Source organism: Melospiza melodia, chromosome 14 (genome assembly GCF_035770615.1).
Source record: "Melospiza melodia melodia isolate bMelMel2 chromosome 14, bMelMel2.pri, whole genome shotgun sequence".
Lineage (NCBI taxonomy): Eukaryota > Metazoa > Chordata > Aves > Passeriformes > Passerellidae > Melospiza > Melospiza melodia.
This window is the reverse complement of record NC_086207.1, coordinates 9,942,806-9,970,588: the sequence shown is the minus strand read 5'-3', so window position 1 is coordinate 9,970,588 and position 27,783 is coordinate 9,942,806. Positions and strand designations below refer to the sequence as shown.

Here is a 27,783-nt window from a genome sequence, read left to right as displayed (position 1 = left end):
CTCAGGCTGTGGATGTTGTGGTGAGGGAGGGCCCTGCCCAGGCCTGGGATGCTGCAGGAGCAGGACTTGGGGCTGGTTTAGGCCACATGATGTTTGTGAGGCCCCCACATACTCAGGGGTCAGGCAGCAGCATGTTTGGAACATGGTATTTACTCATGCTACCACAGGAAAGGTTCTCATTAAATGCTAGGGCTCTTCCCTCCCCCTGAGCATTGCCTTCCTTTTCTCTCATAAGCTGTGAGTTGACTGCCTGGCCTTTGGGAGGAGGGGAGTTGTCTTTTATAGTTTCCACTAAATAAAACATCAGCTTGGTCTGCCTGTTCTCTGTGGCCCTGGAACAGCCCAGCTGAAAGGTGATGCCCACACCAATCCCTGCAGGAAACTGAGATTGTGGCTGTGTGATGGGCTCTGCTTCCCTCCCATCCCTTTGCCCTGTCTCAAGCATTGTCCCCAGCTGTGTACCCATGGAAATACCAGCAGCAGAGCTCTACACACGGTGATTAACATGCTGTAACTCCAAACCACAACAATCCCAACCTCCTGTTTCTCCTCACAGCTGTGAGCCTATGGACACCGCTCTTGCCTGCAGCTGGATGAGGTGTTAAAGCCCATGAACAAACTTGCTTTTCAAAGTCTCTGCACATCTCTGTGATCAACATGCAAAAGTACACATTAACAGGGGTTAATCCCAAAAGATAAAGGCAGTGCTGGAAGGCCCCTCAGGGCTCCATGTTCCCAATCAGGGTGCAAGATGCCACACTGGGATGGGAACAGCTCACCTGGAGGCTGCCTGTGCTCCCAGGACACACTGCTGCTTCTCTAGCAGCACAGCTCCCTCCACACACCTACTCCAGCACTGCAGTTACCATGAGGGAACAAACACTTCTGTCTTGGCTTCCACAGGCTAAAAATGTCACTTACCTCTTCATTCTGCCATTGCTCAGAGTGGAGCTTCCTACCCCAAAGGATGAGCTGCCAGGCACAGGAAGGAGCTGCTCTTGCACAGGACCATTCTTGTTACACAGGGAGATTTTTGGATAGTGAGAATAGCACCAATCCTCTTTCTTTTTCTAGCAGTACGGGGTCAGAAGCTTCAACACCTTTTCCCTCCCCGCCTGGACAAGTAATGAGTGACAAGATGAACACTCCCCACACACAGCAGTGCCAGGAACAATTGTTTTGCCCAGTGAGTTTCAGAGAGGATGACATCTCACCCCTGTGCCTACCTGTTTGGACTGTGTGTACAACATGAGTTTATTCCAACTGCAGCTCAACTCACCACTGCAGATCCCATTTGCTCCACATCAGTAACTGGTGAGAATGTGCCAGATTCAGTGAGTGCTGGCACAGCTCTGATGTGGTTATGGCCAGCTCTGTGAGGATTGTTGTTTTGGGCAATATTCACTCCCAGAAGAACTAAAGAGAATGCTTATAAAGTATTTTCAAAGAGCTCTGACCTGGTAAGGTCCCTTCCCTTGGGGGATCTCAGCCCAGGTGAGGCATATTTCTCAAACCCAGACTCCTCTTGTTGTTGCCTCAATTCAGACCAGATTTCCAGATGCCTGAAGCTACCACCACCTTGTAAACAAAGCTGCAATTACACCTGAAATCCCCTATGGTAAACATCCACAGAACTGTTTTCTGTGGCTGTTTTAAACCACCTACAGAAACAGCAAAGCATTTCAGATCCTCCCACCCACCAAAATGCCCGCATTCATAACCCCAGCTAAAGGAACCATGTCACAGCTCATGGAGTCACCCAGGAGCCACTGCAGGTGAGGAGGGAGCTGCCCCATTTCAAGACAGCACTCACTGGGGGTTTCTGACAAGAAACCTGACTCAGGGGCACTAATTGTGGAGGGTGTGTGATGACCTAGGAGAAATGCTGCACAAATAAATAAACTCCTGCGGTCAGAGAACTGACCAAGAGACAAGAAAACTGCAAAGGGAAGAGTAATGCAATAGTTATACCTCATTTGTGGCATTGCAGCAATACAGTTATTGTTTTTTTTTTCTCCTGCTAATTGACTTTGCTGTGTTAAATTGAATTTGAGCAGTACTTACAGTTCAATTCTTTAGGAAGGCAGAAAAGTGCAGAGATGGAGAGATGCATTAACTTCTGGCAGGTCTCAGAGCCCCCTCCCATTCCTCCTCAGCAAGACATGCAACTGGAATCCCCCTGGTGACCTAACTATGGTCATGACAAACAGAACTTAATCAAATCTGAGCAATTTGGAAAAAGAACAAAAAGCTTCTATTTCCAATTCACTTATCCTGCTGGGAATCTAACCTGACAAAAGCTCCAAGCTGGATGAAAGCTTTGCCAAAGGAATTAGAGTGGCTGCCTCAAAAGAGAACACAAGCAAGTTTAGAGAGTCCTCAAAGCAACAGAAAAGCTGTACAATGGCTCAGCTGATGGTCACACACAGCATCAGCTGTCCCAGTCCATGCAGGGAAGACAGACAGAGCCCTCCTAAGCAGCCTTCCAGCTCTGAATTCATGGCCCAGGACCCAGCTGTGTCACACTGGCGCTGCCCATCTGGTCCCACTTCCCCTGGCACCAGTGGGGCCTCATCCCTGCCCACTGTGGCAGCAGGGACAGCAGGAGTGACGAGCATGGGGTGAAAATGTTTGTCATGGGTTTCATTCCTACTGCCTGCAAGTGGCAGCATCCTCCACAGCTTCTCCTCGTGTCCAGTTCAGTCCTGTTCAGGCCACATACCTGGTACAGCTGCAATTTCCCAGCTCTGAGTCAGGCTAAGGGCATCCAGAGGGTTTAGAGACTGTCACTTGTCCCACACCCTCAGAGCCTCTACAGCAGCCTCTCTGTCTCTCGGGGGGTTACAGGGACACAAAGTCCTCCATGGGAGCCTCGGGGCTCCTGTCACACACAACCACACTGATTCTCAGCCTTTGTCCCACTGTGGTCACACCACCAGCATCAGGCAGGGGCACAGGGTGAGGGTGAGATTTCTTCAAAGCTCCTGCCAAAGACTGGCTTTGGGCCACTCCTCCCTGCCAGCCTGGGGCAGTGGGGAAAAGGGAGGGAGACTGGGGACAGCAGCTGCCAAGACACAGGGGTGCACAGGGGACATCACACTTTAATCAGAGGGCAACGGGGTTAATGAGGGGAAACTGGGATCACAGAGGGACACAGGACATTGTTCTGGTTATACTTGGTGCACAAACCATGGTTTTAACAGATGTTTGTTAAACAAGTCAGTTTTGTTTTTATTAAGCCCAGCTTTGGTACAGGTCATTCCTGAGATTCATTTACAAGGTTGTTTAAAACAAAGATAAACTGGGGCCTCTCCCTGTTCCTGTGTGAAGTTACTGGGGCACAGACATCACACTTTGTTTTTCCCCTTTCCTTTTCTTAAAGAAAAGTGTTTGTGTAAGGGGAAGTCAGTCTGTTACAAACACAGAACTTACACCAGGAACACTGAGTCTCCAGCTTTAAACCATTTCTCCTCCATTAATAAATAACATTTAGTTGTGCTTTAACATGGCTCCCTTAGCACCCATCACATCCCAGCAGGATGAGCACAGCCCAGACTGGCCAGGCAGGGTCACCTGGCCCAAAGCAGCAGAGGGGAGGTGGGCAGGGAGCTCTGGGGAAAGGGTTATGGTGTGAGGCACCAAGTGCAGCCCTCAGAAAACCAAAGAGATGAAGGTTGGGGCATTTTGGTTATAAAACCTGTAAGTATACAGAAGCAAGCTGCACAGAAGAGTTATTGTTATGAAAGGTGAGAATCCAGCTGAAAGATTAGGGATGTCAGGTTAGGGACATCGGGTTCCCCAGTTACACCCCAGAACCAGAGTGAGGAGAGGACCTGCAGGACCCTGTTACTGCAGCAGCTCGAGCAGCAAAGCTGGAAGCTCCTCACACTACCCCAGCTTTGTCCCTCACCTCTCTGGAGTCAGTCAGTGTTAACTCCCTTGGGCTGAGCCCCAAAACCATTCTGGGTTTAGTGCCAGCCGTGCAGCAGTGTAATTAGCAGTTTACCTTTTGCAAGTATCTTGGATTTCAACTTTACCAAGAAACCTGATTAAGCAAACTTCTCCCCATCAAAAGACACGGTGAATTTTAGTCCTTGCTACATATTCTCTTCTGTGCAACATATTGAAAGCTTAAAGGTGTAAGCACCAATTAATTTCTTCTGCATGAGATGTTTTGGCCTTAATAAATCTTCTAATTAACATATCTTCCTGTTGTTATGGAGTACGCACTGGGAAGACTAAAGAAGCTATAGAAAGAACAAAAGAAAATCAGTGTTTAAGTTTCAGTTATTTACATTAAGTAAAGACAGCATGAAAGGTCAAAGCACCAATCTATTGTACAGACATTTGAGTTTAACCCATTGCAACTTGGAAAAGCTCTCACAGCTGCCAACGTCTGTTTGGAACTGGTAATAAAAGGATTGATTTAAAATTTTAATGAGAAGACTGGTGATGGAACAGGAGAAAGGACTGCTGGTGGAACAGGAGAAAGGACTGCTGGTGGAACAGGAGAAATCCCAGGTGATGGAGACCCCCACCACCCACACAGATGGAGCAGTGGCTTTGCAGGGTCCTTGCCCCATTCCATCCCTCACAGCTGCAGAGTTCTCCAGAGGGAACAGCCAAGGACAAGGCTGGGTTTGTGGGGCTGTCTCCTGAAGGAAAGTGCCAGCATGTCTCAGGGCCTTGGCCACCAGGCTTGGGAACTGCAAAGCATGGGCAGCACCTACCTCTCTGCTGAGCTGCTTCTCTAACAAACCTATGCATTTCTCCTCCTCCTCAAAGCATCTCTAGGAGCTTTGCACAAGTATTAATGAATGCTCTTAACACTGCTCCTCTGGAAAGAGACTTGCCAATGCACATCATCTGAATCACCAGGTGGCCCACCTTTAAAAGCACCAGCTGTTCCACCACCTTTGGTTCCCTGAATTCTGAATGCAAGTGCTCCTCTCTGGTCTCCCAGATCTGTCTTTAAAATGTATTGGGATGGAGAAGGATGTAAGCATTTCATACAAACCACTTGATATCAATTGGTAATTCCTTACTAAAGTTTTTGCTTAAAAGGTTTCCAGATACATATTCCTAAAAAGCTTGGAGAGGCAGCCAGGATCATCAGCCTGGTTTTGTTCCTCAAGCTGGGGCTGCAGAGAAACCTCCCACCAGCAGCACTGCTACAGCAAACACTGTGCACCAGCCAAACCCCACACTGGCAGTGCCTGCAGTGCAGCACTGATCTCAGCACAATACCAAATAAACCCCAGAAGGGCCCAAAGTTGAGTGAATATAACCTGGTATGTAGCAATGGCCCAGACCAGACACTGAGAACAAACCTTTGGGAAAAGCTTGAACATCTTTCTGAAAGCAGAGCACCAAACTGAAGCTGTGCTCGTTTTCTGGCCTTGACCTAAGTGTATAATGACCCTCTCCAGACAAGGAACACAGCTTTGGATGCACCCCAGGAAACATCTCCACCTCTGCTCCCTTCTCACCCTACCTTTAAATCACCTTTGGGCACCATGAAATCAGCAAAGCTGCTGGTACATCCCTGCTCAGCCACCAGATCTCACAAAGGAGATGTACCAACAATCCTCAGAGCTCCTTCTGCCCAAACACTGATAGCTTTTGGATTAATGTCTAAGAATTTCTCCCCAGATTACATAGGAAGTACATTTCCACATACTCTATGATTAGCTAGTTGTTAATTAATTAGCTAATTATATTCCTGAATGTCCCAAATAGTCATAAAGACAGCCTGTGACTGGTGAGCTTGCAATCATGACACATTATTGTTGTGACAGATAATACAGAAAATAACTAGATTGCACAGAAAATGCACCACTAAATAAATGACACCACAAAAACTCAAAATACGTGTGAGATTTAATAAAAGAAAAAAAAGTACAAAGTGAGTGGAAAGAAAAGAAAGAAAAAAAACCAAACCAAACCACGAACCCCAACACGCTGGGAATGCCAAAGCAAAGGGATGCAGCAGGTCCCAGAGGGCTCTGTCCCCCTGCAGGTCCCCAAGGTGCCTCCATGGCTCCAAACATCCCCTCCACACCCCTGGGCAAACACCTGAGCCAGGCATGACCCCCCAGAGACCCACCAAACACAGTTTAATTTAGAAAGCAGACAACATACAGGACGATAAACATTTAAATGATTAAAAAAAATTGATAACTTTTCCCATTAATACCAATCTTTTACAGATAAATATATTAAACAGCTGAAAGACATGTAGCTGGATGGTTTCAATGACTTCTGAGGGGTATTTCTTTCACTTTTTCTAACCTACAAGATTTTAAGTCTTCAGACTGGGTGAGATCAGCATCACAACATATTTGTAATTTGTTAAATAAAAACAAGACACAAAACTACCCTACCACAATACTTAAATCTTGTCTCAGTCAAAAGAAAATAACAAATACTCAAGGGAAAAAAATATGACTGAGTCTCCCTGGGGAGGTTATGATGTTGAACTACTAGGACAAGGGATATCTGTCACAACATAAAATCAAAGTAATATAATAATAATAATAATCATGAAAATATTGTTACATACATTCTGAATGTCTTCTTCAGAAAATTTTGTAAATTTCTCCACAATGCCCATGGATTTGAAGATTTTTATTCTTTGTTATAATAATATTTTTTAACTATCTGTTGTTCTAGGAAAAAATAATTGATCTCTGACGAGCCAGGGCAGAGAGAAATCGTTTGCATAGATGTTGCTGGCTGCAGCACGAGATCAGGAGAGAACTGGGAACACTGGTGAGGCAGCTGGGTGCACACCAGCACCACCAGTTACTGCTGCATCCCAGCACTGGCCTTGGGAGGCAAACAATGAACCAAAATCATGGCCTGCTCAGGCAACTAGTGCACCACAGTTTCTCCCATTAGCAAAAGATCGATAAAAAAATAATTTGCTCCATGATTGGTCTGTAGTCAGAGGTGAGGTGGAATTGTCTTCTTGCATATAACAGAAGGTTGGGTTCCTTGTGTTTGAGAAAAGCACACTAACCTTCCTAACATTTGATAGTTACTCTTTAAAATACATCTAACCTGGAGGCACAGCCTTAAAAATGAAATGTCCAGCTTTCAGCAGACTCCCAACAAGTGCAGAATTTTTATTCTTTCAACAAAAGCCTGCTCTAAAAGGTACCAGTGAGATCTTTGTGAGGTTCTTTTCCACAAGCATGAAGCAGCACTGTCAGTATATCCACAGAAAAGGCCAATGTCCATTGGAAAACAGTTTAATACCTGAGCATGTATTTGGAAAGGGGGGGGTGAAAAAAAGCTGCTTTAATGGAATATGACTGCTAAAGAACCTCAGAATCCAGCAGAATGCTGCCCTGTGACAGCTCAGAACCAGGCCCTGCATCTCCTTCTGCACAGCACATCAGGAATTTGCTGCCAGCTTAAAGACAAGTCTTTAACAAAAAACATATCAGAAAAATCCTGTAACATTAATAACTAAATAAAAACACACACACTCACAACTAACACTTAGCCAGCCAGTGTTTTTATAAACTATAAAGACACTATGTGAGGGTTAATATATTTCCTTTCATCTAGCCTAGGTTTTGATGGATGGATGGGTGGATGGAATTGGATCCAACTATTTTTCCATGACAACACAGCTAGGAACTCTCTGTTCAGTTACTGCCCTGCCTATTCACAAAATGGTTTGAGTGGAAAAAATTAATATTGATCCTAACTATTCTTTTAAGCTCAGCTGCCCAGGAAAACAAGGCTGTGATTTCTAGGCATGAGGAGTTGTCACAAAAGCACCTTCTAAGAGGGACAGAGCCTGTCAGCATAAACACAGGGCACAGCTCAAGAGCAGGGGATTCTCCTTATTAGGCACATATTAGGTTTAAGGTTAAAGAGTAAAAAGATGTTGGCTTAAATAGTTCCCCCACAACAGTAAATACATTGGTAAGTGACAACTGAAATGTTACACAAATCCTGTAGTTCCACTTTGTACAACAAACTCTTATGAAAGACCTCTCTATAAATGTTCTACTTTAGCAGTAAAGAAAATTCAAAACATTGTCCCATTAATTTTATTAACCTCTCTCTCTCTCTCCTTATATATATATATATATATATATATTATTATAAATGATGTAGATAGTGTTTAGAGTAATTCAGGAATTAATACAGAATTACTGGAATGAGGGGTTACTCTAAGATTCCTGCAGAAAGCCTAAATGTTGTGTTTTTACCCCCATTCTAAAAAATACTTGAGAATTTTGTTAGAAAAACAAACATTTCAGCATTCTTCAGACCACTCCTCTCACTGTGCACCTACAGGGGAGGTCAATGAGCCTCCAGCAGTCCCCTTGGCCAATTAAAAAAAAAATGCAGAAAGTAATTATTGAATTATTTAGCTGGTGGGAAGACGAGTTCAGTCATGGTCACTTCATACACAGCTGCTCCATCACTGGGTTTAGAACAAAACATCTTACTTGAGGGATTAGTTGGCTTTGTTTAACAAAATGTACATGTAAGGTTACTTCCTGCAAACCTCCTGATAATTCTGAAAAGAAAACAGCAGGCTGGAACACTGCAACCACCGGAGATGCTCATTGTCACTTTGGTCCACTCACACAATGTTATGAGAAGGGTCACTCAGGGTGGGAAACTCAAGCAACTTAACACATGAAAGCACCAAGTCCACTCTTGGCCTGAAAGTCTGTGTGTGATTAACTGAAAGAAACAAAACATAAAAAAAAAAAAAGCATGAATTAAAGTTATGAAAATCAAACAAAAGTGAGGTGTAGCCAAGTATGTTAAAACAAAAAAAAAGGAGGAGGAGGACAAACACTGCTGGGCAGCTGAAGGCTTCAGGTGAGAGCAGCCTGGCACAACCTGCCCAGCACCACAAACACTTCTCTTTTCCCTAGCTTCTGCAATTTTTCCATCACAATTTTTTACTTATTAATGCTACTAAGGACGCTGCCTTGAACCAGGAGATGATCAAGAGCTCAACAAGCTCTCCTCAGTATTTCACTTGAGCAGAAATCCCAAAACCCCACATTTTGAGCTATCTCACAGATTTGAACAGAAACAAAAACAAAAACAAAAACAAACAAACAAAAAAAAAAACCCAATCCAAAAGCATCCTGGTGATGGTGGAGCTGTGCTCCAGAGCAGGAGCCCCCTGCCCCAGCTCCATGTGGGGTCCCCCAGTGCACAGTCCAGGCTGTGGGTGCCCCTGGGAGCTCTGCATGGCACTGAGCTGCCTCTCAGCCCTGCTCCTGACCACAGCTTGTTCCTATTGCTATCCCGAGGAGGAACAGTCCAGACTAACAGCTGGAGGTGGGCTACACCCAGCAAAGTGCAGGAAAACCTTTTCTGCTGCAGCCAGAAGGAGCAGAGGGGAGGCTGCAGCATTTCTTGGCCCATGTTCACAGTCCTTGCCTGCCCCTGGCATCACCTGCACAAGTTACCACTGTGCTCGCCTTCCCCAGGCAGTCCTGGGTCCAGGAAAGCCCTAGGATTCAGCTCCTAATTCAGATTAAACCCTACTTTCAGCAAAGCATTTTACAAACCATTTAGAGTTTGTAAAACTCACTGTGTGTGAGGTGGGCCACACCCAGAGCATGTTGAGCAGCCTGCAGAAGAGAGCACTTTTCACATTTACATTCCAAGCAAACACTCAAGTAATCTACCCCGTTATCTTCCACAGGAAGAAACAAATTGCTGGGATGTCAGTACACAGAATGAGCTCCTCTGGTGCTGCAGCTCCCAGCAGGGGAATGACAGACCACAAGATCTCATCAGCAGTGAGGAGCTGAATGCTGTGCTGTCAAGCACAACCTTGGGTATTGCTGCTCTTCATGGTCTTGTTTCCTTGCCATCATTAACAGGCTCAGAGAGCCTTTGCCACCAGCTTGCTCTGGGTTTGACAGAATGCAGTTCTGACTCTTGAGCTCCTTCATGCAAGGGAAAGTACCACAAAATGCTGCAGTAGCAGAATTACCAGTTTGCATGACAGTGCTCCATTTTGGTCCCTAGCCAGGGTTCCTTAGAGACTGGCTTCAATTGGAAGCAGGATAACCTCCCCAACTCTATTCTTTTTAAACCTGTTTGTCCCATTACTGGCCTATCACTACACAATCAGGTGGCTGGAACAACAATATTTACATACCCCTGTTCCTGCTGGCTTCAGCAATGTCAATTAAAGTGCAGCAAGCTAAGATAAGAACTCTGCCTTTAGGGGAAAAGAATTTTCTTGTAATCAGAACTGTGCCCTGGAGCCCCATTCCACAATCTGAGTTGGCTCTCACAGAAGCAAGAGTGAACCCACGGGCCCATCAGCCTTTAGAGAATGGCCCCAAATTGCAAATCCCTCCCACCCCCAGCTGCCCAGGCTTCTCTGGGCAGTGCTTGGGCACAGGAGGGGCTCATCTCTCCTCTGCTTTAAGCAAAGAATCAGAAGGATGGGAGTTAGGATTCCAAAGTCCCCTTTTCTCTGTATGATGTTTAAACAACTGACCAAACATTAAAGCATGCGAGCAGACTCCCAGCTTTCCAGTGGCAGAGGAGCAAGACTCCAGCTCAGACACTTACTTTTTCTTGTCTTTGTCCTTCTTGAGTGGCTGCTGTGAGGTAGCCTGCAAGGATTGGGACTGCAAGGTTTCCACTGCCACTTTCCGCCTGTTGAAGGCGTTCATCTCCTCCTCCAGCTCCTTCCTCTTCTCCTCCACCTTCCTCTTCTCTTCCTGGTGTATCCTTTTTAAGTGCTCAAACTTCTCATGCAGCTGGCAGGAGACAGACCCTCTGAGCATGGCATTCAGCTGGTTTTGGCTGTGTTCCCTGCCCCAGGGGCCCTGCCGCACCTCCCACACCAATCCCACCACAGGCACCAACCTGCTGGCAGAACGCAGCACCCAGGGCCACCAGAAGCAGGGAAGATACAATAAATTCAGCTCTGCCTGACACCACACAGCAAGCCAGAGGCAGCATGGGCCCTGGAGATGAGCACAGGGGATTTTGGCTCTGCACAGGGGCGGGGGACATTGCAGGATCTTTTGTTCCTCACTCTTTCTGAGGATGGCCCATTAAATTCCAGTCACAGCTGCTTACTGAGGCCTCACTGGGGACTCCACTGGACTCACTCCGACTGGAGACCCCAGCCCAGCTGCCCCCTCTACTCTGCTGTGCAGTGAGCCACAAAAGGGAAATCTCTGTGACAGGGATGCTCACCTAAACGTCCTGCCACTGGCTGTCACTCCCCAGGCAGAGCTGCATTTCCACGTGGCACAGGACAAGTTTCTGAGACACCTACACCAGTGATGTGTTTGTGCTTTGGCTGGTGAGCTTTGCTGGAATGTGCTTTCCAGGATTCATGCATTGCCCAGACCCACATTCCCTGCTGGCTGCAGTTTGGGTTCCTTGCAAATTTCTGGCACACCCACCTCTCTCTCCTTCTCCTTCAGCTCTGCCTCTGTCTCCTTGACTTTGTTAACAAACATTTGTCTCATTTCTTCCTCTTTCCTCTGGAGCTCACCCAAGAACTCTTTCCTTTTGGTCTCGTATGTTTCTTGGAGGCTGGGGAAGAAAGCAAATGAAATCCAGACTCTCTGGATGCTGATGAGTTAGTGATGGGGAAATGCATGTCTGTCTGTGCTATTGGAAAAACAGGCAGGGAAGGGAACATCCAAATCAGCTGCAAAGCTCCAACCCAGCGCTGGCATTTCCCAGCCTGGCACAGTAGATCTACCTACAAACCTCCCATTTTTTGGGGCTATCAGTACCAAACCCTCACTCTAAACTGCTGCTAGATGTGAAGGCCACTCACCTGAAGGGCTGGCTGTCTGGATCTGTGTCCTTGAAGCCCATCTCCTCCAGCTTGCACCTGCGGTAGAGCTCGTAGTGGCGCGTGTGGGTCTGCTCCCGCAGGTCCTCCATGTTCACCCGGATCAGCATCTCCCTCAGCTTCACAAAGTCACAGTGACTCTCATTCTCCACTGGCAGAGGGAAGGGACAGGTCAGCAAACTGCAGGTGTGGTGGGGGAACACAAGGCACTCATGACTGGCTGCAGATACTCCCATCCTGAGGAGCCTGCTGTCCTGCTCAGGGCACAGCACAACCCTGCATGCAGGGATTCCTGCTGACATTCCTAGGAATGGCAACCCAAAGGAAAGACTGCCCAGCCCACAAGGGCTGCAGGGGACATGCCTGCTGCTTGTCACAGGGCTGGGAGGGTTTGGGGTGGGCTTGGCCCCTCACCTTGCACCACTCCCCAGGGGTACTGCCGAGCTCGCACCAGCTTGTTCCCAACCTTCACCTCCTCCGTGCTGCCGACAACAGCAAAGGGCAGATGAGCCTGAAACAGAGCCAGGGGCAGGGACTCAGTGCCTGGGGTAACCCCCAGAGATCAGCCTGACCCTCAGCTCCCCCTCACCCAGGCACAGCAGCTGCTTCCCTGAGTCCCTTCTGTGAACCTGCCAATTTCTGACACTCAGAGCAATGTCTACAACAAACTGGGATGCTCTGCAGAGAGTGGCGAGGGGCAGAGCAGAGCTTACCAGCAGTGCTGCCTGGGCTGCACCAGCTGGGGAATACTGTAGGAACAGCATGGTGATCCTCTGCCAGGCTGTACACAGCAGGAATGGGGCACTCCCTGCCCTGCTGAAAGCAGGGACATCCCCACAGAGCCCTGGCACAGCACAGAGTGTGTGGGCACTGCAGGGACGTGTGCAGGATACAGCATGGCCCCACTGCTCGCCAAGCCTGCATGGCAGCAGGCACAGGGAGGAACCAGGACTGGGGGCTTCAGCATGGTGAGGCTGACAAAATCCTTCACTTTTTAAAAAGAAATGGAGCCAGAAGTGTGGAACTCATAAGGAAGTGGCCAAAAATATTTTCATTGGAGGAAGGAAGGGGGGAAAAAAAAGCCAAACAAGCATGACTCCTGTTTTCTCCCCAATACACAAAATTTAAGCAAAAGTGAATCCTCCAAAGTTCTCATGATTTCAGCAAAAAAAAGTATTATTAGAGTGAAAACATGTACCTAGTCCACCCAGAAATAAACTGGTGATTGAATTAAAAAAAAAAAAAAGATGGGCGAAAGGTGAAAGAAAAGACAAAGCATTTAATCAGAAACAGCTATGCAGGAAAATGGCTATTTTGATGAAAAAGCTACTTTAGATTTATAAAATTATCATGGAAACATTTCAGTTGTTTCTACTGCCATAGCTGCACTCTGATTTGGGAGACAAGAAGCTTAAAAGTGTTTTTGCATGTGCTTCAGTCAGGTCTGAATTTGATCTCTGAATTTCAAAAAAGACAAAATAGAGATTAAAGATTTTTCTTCTTTACTTTAAATTGGGTTTTCTCTTTTCAGCTTCCTCAAGTCAAAAGACTAATGTAAATCTTAACTGTCACATTTTATTCAAAGCTCCTTCTTCCTCAAATGCAAAGCAGCCTAAGGACAGACAGAATTAATTTTGAGGAAAGCATTTTTCAAAAATTCAATAAAATAAATTCTAGAGCTAAGTTTCTCCAGAGCGCCCCCAGATTAAACACAAGCCACATTTTAATTAACTCTGTATGCAACAGCTGTGAGACCCACAACTGGGCTTTCCAACAGATTCAGTGTCTGGACATTCCCAATGAAATTGCCCTTCAGGTGTGTTTTTGGGCAGCAGTTTAAGGGGTCAGGATCTGGGCAGGGATGGGAGAGGCAGCGTTACCCACATTCATCACAGAGTTGATCTCGGCCACGGCCTCGTCGTCCGTGGGGAACTGGTAGATCTGCACCCCATTGCTGACCAGCTCGCTCATGATCTTGATCTTGAATTTGTGCAGCTCGCTCTTGGAGATGGTGTCTGCTTTGGCAATGATGGGGATGATGTTCACCTGGAGCACAGGGCAGCAAGGAAGGACCAACACCCAGTGAGCAGCTGAGCACAGGGGTGACCCAGATCCTGCCCCACTGGGGTTCTACAGCTCCCAAAATCACCCTGGAGCTCTGCTTGCACAGGAGCTCGGCTCAACACTAGAGGGAAGAGTTCTCCAGGACTCACTTGGCTACACAGCTTCAGATAAACCACACAAGGAGCAAATCAAAGCCCTGCTCTGGCTGTGTTTTGTACACAGTGTAGCTGTCACACCCGAGCTGTCACCCCTCCGCCTGGCTGTGCTGACAGGATGTTTTACAAGACAAGCACGAGGGTGAAACACACACTGAGCTGATGTGAAGCCTTCTTGTGCTCAAGTGGAAAGAGCAGGCACTCCTCAGATGCTCTGACAGCAGCTGATGACCCTCCCCAAGGACTCCACGAGCCTGGCTGTGCTGTGTGGGTTATATGGAGAAAGGGGCAGGGTGCCACACAGCAGATTTATTTATTTTCATGCTGCTCTTGCTCAGCTTTGGTTTCACATCAGCCAGCAGCACTATACCTCACACAATTTCATCCACCTGGGCTTCAAAGCCACCCACCAGCTGCACAGTGGGGAGGTCTCCCTGTGCTCAAGATCAAAAATAAATGAGATCCACATTCCATATCCATCAGGAGTGATGGGATTCATTATGGCCTCATGCTTAAGAGAGGTACAGTGAGGCTGGATCTATCACAGGAACCTGTGCTAGACAATGCTGCTGTGCCCAGAAAAGCCATGTGTGATACTGAAACCACTGCTTAAACAAACAGCAGAACTCATCTGTCTGAACAGCAGCCAAATTCACAGCAGTGAAACACAAGAATTTAGACAAATAAGGGGAAAGTCTGATCTGCCATCTAACATTTCCCTACAGTCAATGCTTTTTGTCCTACAGAGCTGAAATTCACAGCAACCAGTTGGTCTCCAGTGGGTGCCCATTAAAATAAAAGGCTTTGCTTTCCCAGCACAAGTTCTTTGTAAGTCAGTGTTTTTTCCACATTTCTTGGGTTATCCCTGCTCCCCCTCCCTGTCTCTGTTTAGTGGTTTAGCACTCACTAAACACAAAAGCATTTACTTTGAATAAAAATAGTCTAAATTTACTCATTGCAAACATATCTGAGAGAATAAATTCCTCTTTTTCTCAGGCACTGACCGGGACTCTTTCACCAAGGAGCAGAGCCCACACAGAAAAGGCTGCCTGCTGCTCCCTCCCCTGCTCAGCAGGTCCATGTCCTCACTGCAAAGGTAAAAGGGCCATGACCACAGCTGGGTGAATCCCTGACCTGCTAAGAGCTGAGGAGGCTTGGATTCACCATCTCCCACAGGAAAAGGGTCAGCTCAGGGCTCACATCCCTTTTCAGTCAGCCCAAGCAACCTCCCCTTCTCTTTCCAAGGGACTCCAGCTCAGCCCCGCTCACAGCAACACAGGGGTGCAGAGCCTGGAGCAGCTTTCTAGCAGCAGAGGAGTCATGCTCTGCTCTGTGGTCACCACTGTGGTCTCAGCACCACTCAAATCACAAACCAGGCTGGCTGGAGTGCCCTCAACCAGATTTCTTGTATTTTAAAAAGGCAACTCAGTGAACGCCTGCTGACACGGAGCTCACAACACAAAGGGGTTTTACAAGTTGTGTTTCCAATAATCAACAGCCACATCCATACTGGGGAGGCATGGATGTGGCATTTGAGTGTGTCCTAAGTACAGAATGGGTTCATTCCTTCACAACTTAGGGAAAGGATGGAAGAGTTTGGAAACAAGAAACCAGTGAGACATGAGATGTTACTGAACTGCATGTCTGACCCTTCCACACACTGACCTCCATGCCCAGGCCAAGCCTGTGGCACAGAGATTGGTGACAAACTGATAGATATCCAGCTAGAGAAAAAAAGCCACCTCTTCTCCTGGACAGGTTTTAAAACCCAAATAGAAAGAAGGAATGCCAGAACTACAAGACGGTTCTCTGTCCAGTCTTTTTACACAAATAATGTTGATCTTGGGTAGAAGGCAAAATCCTAGAACAACATTCTTCTATCTATGGTGGAAGAGTAATATTCTCTATTTGAAGATCTAGTAATCAAATCATACAGTTGACTACTGGCATGTGACCCCACTGAGTGTGACGGGGGTGGAGTGTGCCCTTGTCTGTCAGGCCATGTCCTGGAGGGCTTTGCTGGAGCTGGAATTATAACCAGAGGAAGTCTGTGCTTCAGACAGGACAGGGAGCTCCCATGCACACACAAAAATGCACCTCCTTCTCAAGTCTTTCTGACCAGAGCTGCTTCTCACCTCCAAAAATAAAACTTACAGGAACTTGTCATTTGGTAGAAAATAATTTTGCTGATGCAATAGGACTGTAGGCACTTCTGCCCTGTGAAACACAGCTGAATTTTTCCTCATCTCCAAACTGTTCCTGAATGGAAGCTGCAGTGAAGCCAAGAGGCAAATCCTACTTTGGAAGCCAAGGAGCTGAGGCACAGGCTGCCTGAAGCATCCCCACCTGCCCAGGATGTCTCATCTCTCGCAGGGCAGGCACTCAGCCACAGCTCAAGCAGCACATGGTGACTGAAAACCATCCAGGATAAGCAGTGAGCTCCAGGACCCTTATGGCTGCACACACTGCAGCACATTTCCCCTGACAGGGCTGGGTTTTAAATCAATAAATCACATTCTCATCCGATACAAATGCACCATGATTTATCTCCTTTTCCCAGGTTAAACCCAGTGGAAAGTGTACACCTGTCAGGCCCTATGTGCTTCCCACGAGCAGCCAGCCAGCCAATTCCACCTATCTACAACCACTTGTGAAGATGCTTCTGCTCCCTGGCTGTAACTAAATACCCCAGATAACAGCTGGCCATGAGCTCAGCCAAACAGATATTGTCTTACAGCACAATGGAAGATTTTGTTTACAAAGCTTTACCCAGAAGGGATTTTGTAGACTTTACACTAAAAGCAAGATTGGTTATTGAAATTGTCACAGAGCCAAAAGCCTGCCCAGGACCACACATCCACACATCATGTCACTTGTGGGCTAAAGCAAAGGTGGAACTGAGCCACAGTCCTACAAACTCCCTGTTAAACCAGTCCAGAGGCTGAGCAGCAGAGCACAGCACTGCCTCTGATGTACCTTCCATCTCCACAGCTCCATTCTTGAACTGTAAAACAAGGGCCACACAAAGCTCTCAGGAACAGCAGGTTCAGGTGTGTCACTGTGATATTTTATGAAAAATCCCTTTGTCAGGATTTTTCTCCTGAGAAGCTGAGAAGCCTCAGAAAAGAAATATAAACAACAATTACCTGATTGCTTGGAATGTGGTTGGTTGCTTACCAATAGGTGCATCTTTGATTGGTTCTATGTGAATTGTTTTAACTTAATGACCAATCACAGCCAGAGGTGTTGGACTCTCTGTCATAAGTTTTTATTATTCATTCCTGTCGAGCCTTCTGATGTCTCCTTTCCTTTTCCTTAGTATAGTTTTAGTATATAATTTTCTTTTAATATAATATCATAAAATAATAAATCAGCCTTCTGAGAACTTGGGAGTCAAATTCTCATCTCTCACCTCTTCCTGGGACCCACAACACCACAACAATTAATAACCACACCAGTGTGCTCACACAGCAGCAGACAGGAGCCAGTGCACATCACCTCTGCTCCCACTGAGAGGGCAGAACTGCCTGGGCTCTGCTGACACCCCCTTCACCCAGCACAAATGGTTCATCTACAGTGGGAAAGGGGCACAGCACTGCACAACCCCTCAGGGAGTGCCTGGGAAGCGCTCCCATGTCCTGGGATGACACCACTGCAGAAATGCAACATAAATCCCTGATGCCCAGAAAATATCAATGGGCTCCACTTGCTTATTCATTTCCATGTGCCCACTTGTGTGAGGCCACCACAGCATGAAATCCAGGATGTTCTCATGCTGTGGCAAGAAGGGAGATGAGAACAAAGGCGTAAAATGACTCCAGAGAGGGCTATTAAAGTGGAAGTTCGGAAATATAAAAAGTTTGCCTGCGCACAAAGTTTTCATCTGTGCACAAGCACAAAGGATTTATTTTGGTACTACCAAAGGACCACATTAAAGGAAACCAGAGGGACATGTGAAAAGTAGGGAATGAGAAGGAAAAGGGAGAAAGGCTTTGTGGGACTACCAGCACCAAGGGGAACAGCGCAAAAGCTTTCCTCCAAAAATATTTCTGGGAATATGTAATGCTGGCACTGTACCAAGAGACAAAAGTTTATTAAGGGAAAGTTTTCAGATTCCTGATGAAATCAGTGTAACAGCCAAAGCCACAAACAGCCCACTGCAACAGGAAGCCAGTGCCTGCTCTGGGCTGGGGCCAAGGAAAAGCAGGCCCTGAGCCCAGGGTGGCAAGGGCAAGCAGCAGGGACTGCACAGGGGAACTCAACCCAGCAGCAAAGTCTAACAGAGCTGCACGTGAACAACAGCCAGAGAATGCTCCCTCAGTAATCCAGGGGATCCCCAGGTCCTGCAGGGTCCCATGCCTGTCCCTCTGCAGGCTGAACAGCACCTGCCACCTCAAAGGAACCACCCTGCTGCTAAAACAATACTCTGAGAGACAGGAAACCATTGAGAAGAAAAGAAGAGATTCTGCTGCCACTAGTGACCTTTGAAGCCTCCTGCAGCTCCCTGCAAGCCAGCTGGAACACCCAAAACCATGTCAGAAACTTGTTCCCAGCTGCAGGAACATAAGCAAGCTGTTGGTTAGGTAACACCCTGCCCCCTAAGGCAGAACAGCTTATGCACAAAGAAAGAACCCCAGCAGACCCTCTCATCATCCATTTTTAGGATTCCTATGACATTGGGAATTCCTCACCATAGAAGATACTGTGATCTCCTAGCCAGATCACGTGGCACTGCCAGCAGTGACAGCTCACACACTCCCTGTGCACCAGCACACACAGCCAACACTTCTCTCAGCCCTTGTCTCTTCAGCACCACCTTAGAACAACTGCAGTTTTGGGGGATCTCAACCCCTCTGTCCCTGCTGACAGGTCAGGACAGCAAAGGGGACTCCACAATCTAGCTGCTGGAGCTGGAAAGCATTCTCACCTGCACACCCAATGGAGCTGCAGCTGATGGCTCTGATAAATATCAGCTCATCTGGGTGAGATTCTTACAGTAGAGGGACACTGGAATTTACACAACCAACAGGAAAACAGGCTTTCCCTGACATTCTTCAGGAAAGTCAGTGAGAAAACAAGCACAGGACCTCAGCAACCCCCAGGCCAGACAGATCACAACCAGAGTCCTAAGAATAGCTCAGCTGCCACGCAGGAAGGAGTCCAGCACTGCACAGAAGGGACAAAACCTTCCACGGGACAATCAGCACCAACAGAAGCATTCCAGCAAGAGGGACTGCAGTCTCCAAGGCCCTACCTTGCTATCCAGCTTCTTCATTGTCACCAGGTCCAAGGACTTGAGCGAGTGCCCGGTGGGGGTGATGAAGTAGAGGCAGACGTGGATCCTCGTGTCGTGGTAGTCGAACAGAGACCGGCGGATTTTCAGCTCCTCTTGCAAATAGTTTTCAAACTGCGTATCAATGTACTCAACGATTGGCCTGTAACTAAAACCAGCCCATTAGCAAACCAGCCACTGCAGCACAAATCTAAACTGCCTAAAGGCTGAAGGAATTCTCTTAGATGTTCCATGGTATCTCTAAAAACAAGTTATAAGACTCAAACAATTCAGCTTTGCAATGGGAAAGTTTGGGGTTTGCACACAGACCTTATAATCCAAAGTTTGCTGGAGATTCTTGAGGCTGCACTGCAAGGTCTAAGGACAGTGGAGCACAGAAAGATGACTACTTCCCCATATCAAACTTTGCCCACATTTCAGGGCTCAGCCATCTGTGTGCAGCAATGTAACATGACCAAGGAGACACCTTGGGATCCCAGAAAGCCTTTATCTGGGGCTTGAACAAGATGTCTGTGTAGTTAAATGAGACCAGTTCAGAACAGATAATTCCTGACCCTGCTCTGAGGACAGCTGGTTAACAGCTCACACTCCTGGAGGACAGCAATCTCTGCTGCAAAGACCTCCTGTGACCTCTCTTTCTGGCTGTTCACCCTCTACCCTTTGTCCCCAGAACCCCTACAGGCAGCGACTCCTTTACCGGAGACACAGACACTCCTGCAGCGCTGCGAGGGGAACTGCAGGCAGCTGATGTCTAAGCACGAGGCAGAAACACCGAGCAGATGGCACAAGACCTGCCTTTCGTCCTTATTGATCTGATCCCCAAATCCAACTGCATCCACGATGGTGAGCTTCAGGTGCACGTTGCTCTCCTGCAGGTCGTAGGTGCGCGGGCGCAGGCGCACGGCGCTCTCGTAGTGGCTGGCTTCCTCCGTCTCAAAGGTGGTGTTGAACAGGGTGTTCATCAGCGTGGACTTCCCAATGCCAGTCTCACCTGGGGAGCACAAACCAGCAGCTCACTGCACTGGGAATTTGCCACTTCAAAGCACGTTGATTAGAGAACTGAATGACACTGTGGGAGGTCACCGCGAGTGGCTTGTGCACAGACGTGTAATTGTCACACGGGTGTCACACAGACAGTGTCTGCCTTCCTGAAGGGCTCCCATGTTTCATGCAAACAGAACAGAGCACTTGGATCTTCCCAGTATCACACAAAACACAGCAGCACAGCAAAGCACACTATCTTCCTTTCCATGACCTCTGACTTTGCCTGGGATTCTGCACTAGAGAAGCTGTGCAGAGGACAATTTTAGCAGCCATTGAAGGACACCTGGGATGCATCACAAAAACCTCTGTCCCAGAATATTTGGCTGACAAGCTGTTTGTGAGCAGAAAGGCTTTGAAATGCTGTTCCTGGTAATGAAACAAGAGTGATATTTTCCAGTTTGGCCTAGAAGGAGGCTCATTTACACTCCTTATTCACTCCTCATTTAAACTCCTTATTCACTACACACAGCCCTACTGGTCATAGGGCTGAAGAGAGGCAAAATCTGAGGAAATAACCTTCCCTGCACAGTCTATAGAAAGCTGTGGGAGCTGCTGTATTTCTGCTGGTCTAGCAGGTTACAATACTTCAGACCTCATACATCATACAAGAACCAGCCAAAAAAGAAATGATGCTCATCTCATCACTGAAAGGAATTGGTCTCTAGTACTCCAGCCAGCATTGCCTGCTAGATCACATCAATATCAAAATTAAAAGCCAAGAATATAATAAGGTTATTTTAAAGTCAGTAAGGAACAGTCCCCCTCCCTTTCTAAGGACAGAGATGCCCATGCTGACACCTGGAAAAGCACGGACTAGGCACAGCTCAGACACAAACCTCTTGTGCCCAGATTTGGGGTGCAGGCTCACACTCAGAAATAACCAAGTTACCAAGAGCAGCTCCCACATTACCCATGGTGCATCTGACTGTATCTACCTAGACAGCATACCCAGCAAAAGCTGCTCATGCAGCCACCCCAGTCAGCATATGGAAACACTTAACTTGCTATATACAGCCTTCCTTTGATCCTTCCTATTGCAGAGCTATTGCAGCAGAGATGATGAGCAATAACCCACTGATTACAGAAATCCTCCTGCCTTGACTCAGTGTGTTTTATAAGAGTTTGGCATTTCTGACTTGCTGAAGTCACTGCCAAGGCTGGTGGCATAGCAGGACACTCAATAAATGCTGGTCCCAGGCTCCCCCCATGGCTGCTTGCAAGGACAGTGCTCACCCACACAGAGGATGTTGAAGCTGAAGCCTTGTGTGACAGACTTGCTGACCAGCTGATCCGGGAGGCTGTCGAAGCCCACATGGCCCCCCAGGGACAGGTTCCTCTTCTCTTCATTCTGCCAGGGAGAAGAAGCCATATTAGCAAACTGCACTGAGATGGCAGATCAGGCTGATGAGACCAAGATCACCACCCTCCTGGGCACTGCAAAGCCCAGTAGTGCCCCTAAGGGCCTGTGTTTGGCACACCCCAGCACAACCCCCCAACAGCCACTAACAACAGGAGAGGGTATGAAATACTGATCTTCATGGGGGCTGGGGGAACCAAGCTACCAGGCTCCAAAGTAAAGAAAACACCAGTGTGAGCTTCAACTGCATGCAGCTGGGAGAGATTAGCAAAGGAACACCTACCACGGTGTGTTTTAGCACTCATTTCTCTTGGACTTTGTTTTGTATTTCATTTTCTCAAACCCTCCAGCAGAGAATTCAGCTTGACAGACTGTGCATTTTCCCCGAGTACTTGTCCCTGCCCCTTGCCACGGCCACACGCAGCGAGGTTTGCTCGCTCGGCGCTGGGGGTGCCGCTGGCACAGGCAGGGCAAGGAACCCTCTTGCTTTGCCATCTGTGAGCACACAGCTTCCCTCTGTTCCTCTGCTGTTCCTGTTCCTGCCTCCCCCGTGTGCACTTTGCTCTCCCTTCTGTTCCTTCCCTCCCCCACAGAAGCTGATCACCTGTAGAGGCTTTGCTTAGGAACTAAGAAAACAAAATCCGAGGAGACAGCAGCTCTGTGACCTGTGCTAGACAGAAAGGCAGAGCAGAGCAGACATAAAGTCCAGCAAAGAGGAGCTGACAGAAAGATAATTTCTCTTTCTAGTGGCTAAACCAGGAAAGTTTGCAATTTTAACAGATGCACACCTCTCTGCACAACTAAGAAATGGTGTCTGAACCCAGCGACCAGACCACCCTCCCTGGAGCCCCTCAGGCTCTTACCCACCCAAGGAAAAGCAAGGAGACAGGACTTCAGAGAATGAACTGTGATTAATTCACACTCACAATTTCTTTGGCAATTGATTGCTTTTTTCTTAACCACCAGCACACAGAAAATGGGAATGGAAAAATGTCTGCCCTTGGTTTGGCACTGGTTCTTCTGTCTGTTCCTGACAATTGGAATTTAATGTCCCAGCACTAAGACTGAGAGACAAGAGCATCCCTGAGAAGAGCTGCCTGTCAAACTTAAACGAAGTCAAGAGGAAAATAATTGATGTGATAAGCCTTGCCTCTGTGCCTGCAGTAAGGTTGCTAAACAAAACACAAACCTTTGTTCAACTGCATCTTGAGTCAAAGCCCCCTTTAGCTCTGCCTTTGGTAAAACAAATATTCTCAGTCTTGTAAAATAAACCATTTAAATCACAAGAACAACCTGTGAACAGCTGAAACAACTTCCATGCCTCACACACAAACCTTCTAGCTGTTTCATTTAGTATTTTTTACCCATTTTCAGATTATTTTAGCCCAGTGCTCTCCCAAAAAACATAAATTGAATCATAGCTGGGCTCCTGTGATCCACCATCCTATTCTGTCCATTCAGGATCAATCACACTCACTAACTTAGCAGAAAGAGCAATCATTTAAAGTTTCCATGTGTAACTGATGTCAGCAATTAAGGTTTTGAGATGACCAAAGTTTAGGTGAATTAAAAATAAAACCAGCCCCTAAGACAGGGAGATCTCCAAGTTTAACTCTCTTCCATCCAGCTGTCAGCACAGGGAGATGCTGCAACTCAGACCCCAGGATACACAGGGTGTATTAAAGGTGCTACAACTCAGACCCCAGGATACACAGGGTGTATTAAAGGTGCTACAATTCAGACCCCAGGATACACAGGGTGTATTAAAGGTGCTACAACTCAGACCCCAGGATACACAGGGTGTTTTAAAGGTGAATCTGTGCTGCTCCAGTCAGCCAAATGCTGAGCTGTGGATCTCACATGGGATGGCACAACCTCAACTGGAAAGGGGAACCCGGGACACGTGTGAGCTGGGCAGAGACCCAGAGCTGATGAGCTCTGGCTTTGCCCTGGAGGAAGAGGCTGGCACAAGGCACAGGAACCCACTGCAGGCACCAGCTGAGCTCGGGGGGCTTCCTCAGGCTCTCAGCCCCCACTCCTCATCCTCCCCAGCACCTCCCAGAGCTCCAGCTCCCAGCTCTGCAATGCAGTGACAGCTGGGCAGGCTGTTCCCACAGAAAGGAACCGGGTTTTGATGGTTACACTTTGTGTCTTTTCATTTTAAGTCATAAACAAAAACAAGCAAACAAAAACACAAACCAGAAGCCTGGAATGACATTTTGGATGGGAAATAAATAAAGGCTGCCGATGGCTATGATTGGGCTGAAAGTGCCTGAGGCTGGGAGGAGGTTTCCAGGCAACAGGCAGCACCACTGCTCGAGATTTTAAAATAGGCTCCAGCTCAGCAAGGCTGCATTTAAATAGGCTCCAGCCAGGCAAGGCTGCATTGAGAACTCAGTCATGCCTTGGCTGCAGGAAACCCAAATGCATCCACACAGGGCTTTTTCTCTTCTTTTTTTGGCACTCAGTAGCTGTTCACTACAGGACAGGAATACACCTACTCAGAGCTGCTCGCCATCTCTCAAAGCTGTTAAATCAATGAGCCAGACTTCAGTGGAATAATTTTTGCCAGTGACCTTGAAATGCAGTTTCCTTTATTTCTGTAAGCAGCAGAAATAACCTGGTTCAAGTTCAAGGCAGTGCTGATACCAAAGCAGAAAAACCATTTGCTGTGCTTGCAGTGTGTTCAGCTGTCATTCAGCTCCAAAGGGATTTTGCTGTGTTAGGATAAACAATGGCAACAGCTGCTGGGAAGTAGGAAGACTAGGAAAATAAAGAAAGAGGGAGAAAAGTTTTCTCTGTTTTATTTCTTTCTCTCCAATCCATTGAGCCTGGAAACCTGACAGCCTTGTGAATAGAACCACTGCTCACTTGTGGAGTTTGGTGTGAGGAGCTGTGATGGAGAGGAGCCTGCCCACACCCTGAATCAGCGCCCAAATGACCTGCCCTTGCGGCCAGCTCCCACGTGCCAGGGTGGCCCAAGGACAGCCTGAAAGTTCACCTGCCAGTGAAGACAAGGTCACACTCCAAATAGAACCCCTTCCAGCAGGAGCCAGCCTGCCACACTCAGCATAAATAATCAATCCAGAACACAAATGCTGCAGTAAATGAGGGCAGCACTAAGGCAGCAGTGTAGGGGGGTTGTTTGTGTTTTTGTTTGCTTTAAACAAAAGCTAAGGATTTCAGCAGAGCTTTCTCCATACTTTTGACAGCAATGAGGGCGCCTTGCAGGACAGGAGCTGGGCAGGGCATATGGCAGAGCCAGCTGGGATCAGCCAGGGCAGAGCCAGGCAGGATCACAGCCCTGCCCTTTCCAGCTGCACCGCTCCCTGCACATTCCTACCCTCCTCAGCACTCAGCGTGAGCCAGGTCCTTCCACCTCACAGCCTGCAGAGACAACTCTGCTGCTTCTTACCAGGCAGGACCCCATCCCGGGGCTGCAAACAACCACGAGGCAGCCAACCTTTCTTGAAGCCCATTTCACCATTGCACAACATGATAATTGAGACACTGCAATGGCTCCAGGTGGGAACTCTAACCTCAAATAGCAACTGCAGCCCTGAACATCCCTTCTTGGGTCATTAACAACATCTTATGATGAGGCAGTTGCCAGGGTTTTACTTGCAGTCTTTGAACATGCTCTCCAAAGATTTCTGTGCCTTGAGCTGATCTTCAGGCTTGAAGCAGAGAGCCAAGGGGATAAATCATATTTTGAATCTGGAATTTTGTAGGAAATGAAAGATTCGTCGTAAGGTTAGAGCAGAACTTAAATATTTTCAAATCCTAAGTCCTTAAGTTTTCACAAATGTTCTGTCCAGTCAACAGGCACAGAAATGGCATCTGCGGCATGGCCACAGGAACAGCAGCCATCCCAGAGGGATAGATCAGATATCTTATGTATCTTTAGCTCTGATTTGACAGCAACATCACAGAACCCTTTTCTTAGCAGCAGAAAGACAGACATGTCCTTGGTAGCATAGATGGATGACACAAGAGCTGAGCACCACAAGAACTCAAATGAAACCTCCAACCACAGTGCTTGAAATGGGCTGTAATTACCAGACATGCCAGTTCCTGGACACACCCTGCTGGAGGCTGAGGGTGCATCTGGGATGCACAATGGCACACCAGCCCATTCCTGTGGCCACACCAGCTCAGAGCTGCCCAGGGAACCAAAATCTGCCCTTCAAACCCACATCAGCTGCCGAGCCCATGCCCAGCAGGGTCACCACGGCTGTGCCCTGCAGCAGGGCTGGCATGCAGTTGGAGCAGGCAGCTGTGGGCAGCTGGCCACAGACCACAGCCCCTGCAGAGCATGTGGCATTTGGCCCTTGCTGCAACTACTACATCCACTGCAGATGGTATGTTACTTGGCCCTTAGTGCAAGTACTACATCCACTGCAGATGGTATGTTACGTGGCCCTTACTGCAAGTACTACATCCACTGCAGATGATAAGTTATTTGGCCCTTTACTGCAAGTCAAACAACAAAAAGCAGCAGAGAAACACAATCAGAAAGACCAAATCCAGATCCCCATAAGAGAGTCAACACAGCACCACATACTAATTTAGCTCTTCTTCATAGACAGTGATAAAAGAAACCTGTGAGAAGTGCACAGGCTACAGCTTCAAACTGTGTGCCTTTGATTCTTCAAAAAATAAAAACCCGATCACAGTTTCTCTTCATGCTTCACCTCCAAATTAGCATCAGTTTCACTCTGCGTCATTACATTTTTCAGCAGCTTGTTCCAGGAAAAGTGGTTTTACCACTGCCTGCACAACGCAGGGAATGTCAGCAGTGAGACCAGCCCCATGCCCAGCCGCCCCTCAGCTGCAGTGCTCCTGGCTGGGGCTCCTGGTGCAGAGCAGAGCAGCTCTGAGACTGTTTCAGGATGTGCTGCCCTGCTTCCTTTGCTTTCACCAGGAGCACTATAAACAGAGTGGGCCTTTTATAGAGAAGATCCTTCTGATATCAGTTGGTTAAAAAAAAATATCTCTAGAAGTCTCATCTTTCAATAATCCCACCACAAAATTCTCCTTAGTGACATATGCTTGTGTTTCCTGCTTGAGACAACCCTGGGGCTTTTTTCCCTGAATGATGCAGGTGAAAGCATATGGGTAAACAGAAGTGTAATTGAATGCCACAATCATAAATGGTGATGCTTATTTTTGTTAAATGGTGAAGCTGGCATGATAGGACTTGTAATGTAAACTCTGGGCCCTGCTTCATCAGCGTGCAAGCAACTGGTGAATAGAATTAAGAGGGAAAACAAAACATCACATGGTTTAGCTGATAAACAGTGATGATTTCTGGACATATACCCTGAGGGACAGCACAGAACTTTTCTGTATCTGAGCTGCCCTTTCCCATTTCTACAGCTCAACAGAACATAAGTGAAAAAGATGAACATTTTCCAAGGCCAAACAGCAAAGATCTACAGGGCAAGAAGGGAGGAAATTGAGTTTTCTCTCCTTTCTGCTACATGAATAGGGCTTACACTGGAGCAGTGACCTTCAACCCAAAGGTTTCTGCCGCTCCCAAACGCTGCCTCCAGCACCTCTGCACCACCAGCCTAGGATCTGTGGCCAGGCTGCAGCTCTCCACATGCCAGCCCCACACAGGGAGAAGAAGCTTGTGTCTTCCAGGAGCTCACCAGGAAGCTGTATTTCAGATCCTTCTCTTCCCAGAGTCTTCCCACTTACATTTTACACACACACTTAGAAAACACAAAGAGGCAACAACACAACATCTGCATGGTGCTTTTCCACAGCATGGTGCTTTTCCACAGCACTTCAATTCCCACTGCTGAGGCAGACTTTTGTTTCTACATTCCTCAATCCAGGATGTCACCCTGACCTTACACCATGACAAATCCTCCAGTGCTTTGCTGGGTCCAGGCATCATCTGTGTCACACGGATGCCCTGCAGCAGGTCTGTGGCACCGGCTGTTCCCAGGGGAGCACTGCTTTGTCCTGCAGGGAACGTGTGGACATGGAGTGCCAGGCACACACAGATCCTCTCCCTTCTGATTTACAGTCATAT

General features: G+C 47.5%; 1 protein-coding gene across 2 annotated transcripts in view; it reads right to left on the bottom strand.

Annotated features, from left to right (window-relative positions):
• Positions 1 to 3,206: 3,206 nt before the first annotated feature.
• SEPTIN8 (septin 8) overlaps positions 3,207 to 27,783 on the bottom strand; it is a 34,888-nt gene continuing 10,311 nt past the window's right edge. The window contains exons 2-10 of one of the 2 annotated variants that reach the window (XM_063168630.1): positions 21,617 to 21,731; positions 20,135 to 20,330; positions 19,301 to 19,487; positions 13,712 to 13,873; positions 12,242 to 12,338; positions 11,810 to 11,978; positions 11,427 to 11,559; positions 10,579 to 10,769; positions 3,207 to 4,247 (exon numbers count right to left, since the gene is read on the bottom strand). In XM_063168630.1, the coding sequence (XP_063024700.1) occupies positions 4,193 to 4,247; positions 10,579 to 10,769; positions 11,427 to 11,559; positions 11,810 to 11,978; positions 12,242 to 12,338; positions 13,712 to 13,873; positions 19,301 to 19,487; positions 20,135 to 20,330; positions 21,617 to 21,731 (1,305 nt within the window). In that variant the 3' untranslated portion in view covers positions 3,207 to 4,192. Of the gene's footprint in view, positions 4,248 to 5,862; positions 8,713 to 10,578; positions 10,770 to 11,426; positions 11,560 to 11,809; positions 11,979 to 12,241; positions 12,339 to 13,711; positions 13,874 to 19,300; positions 19,488 to 20,134; positions 20,331 to 21,616; positions 21,732 to 27,783 lie in introns of those variants that run through there. The other variant, XM_063168631.1, reaches the window with a different exon arrangement.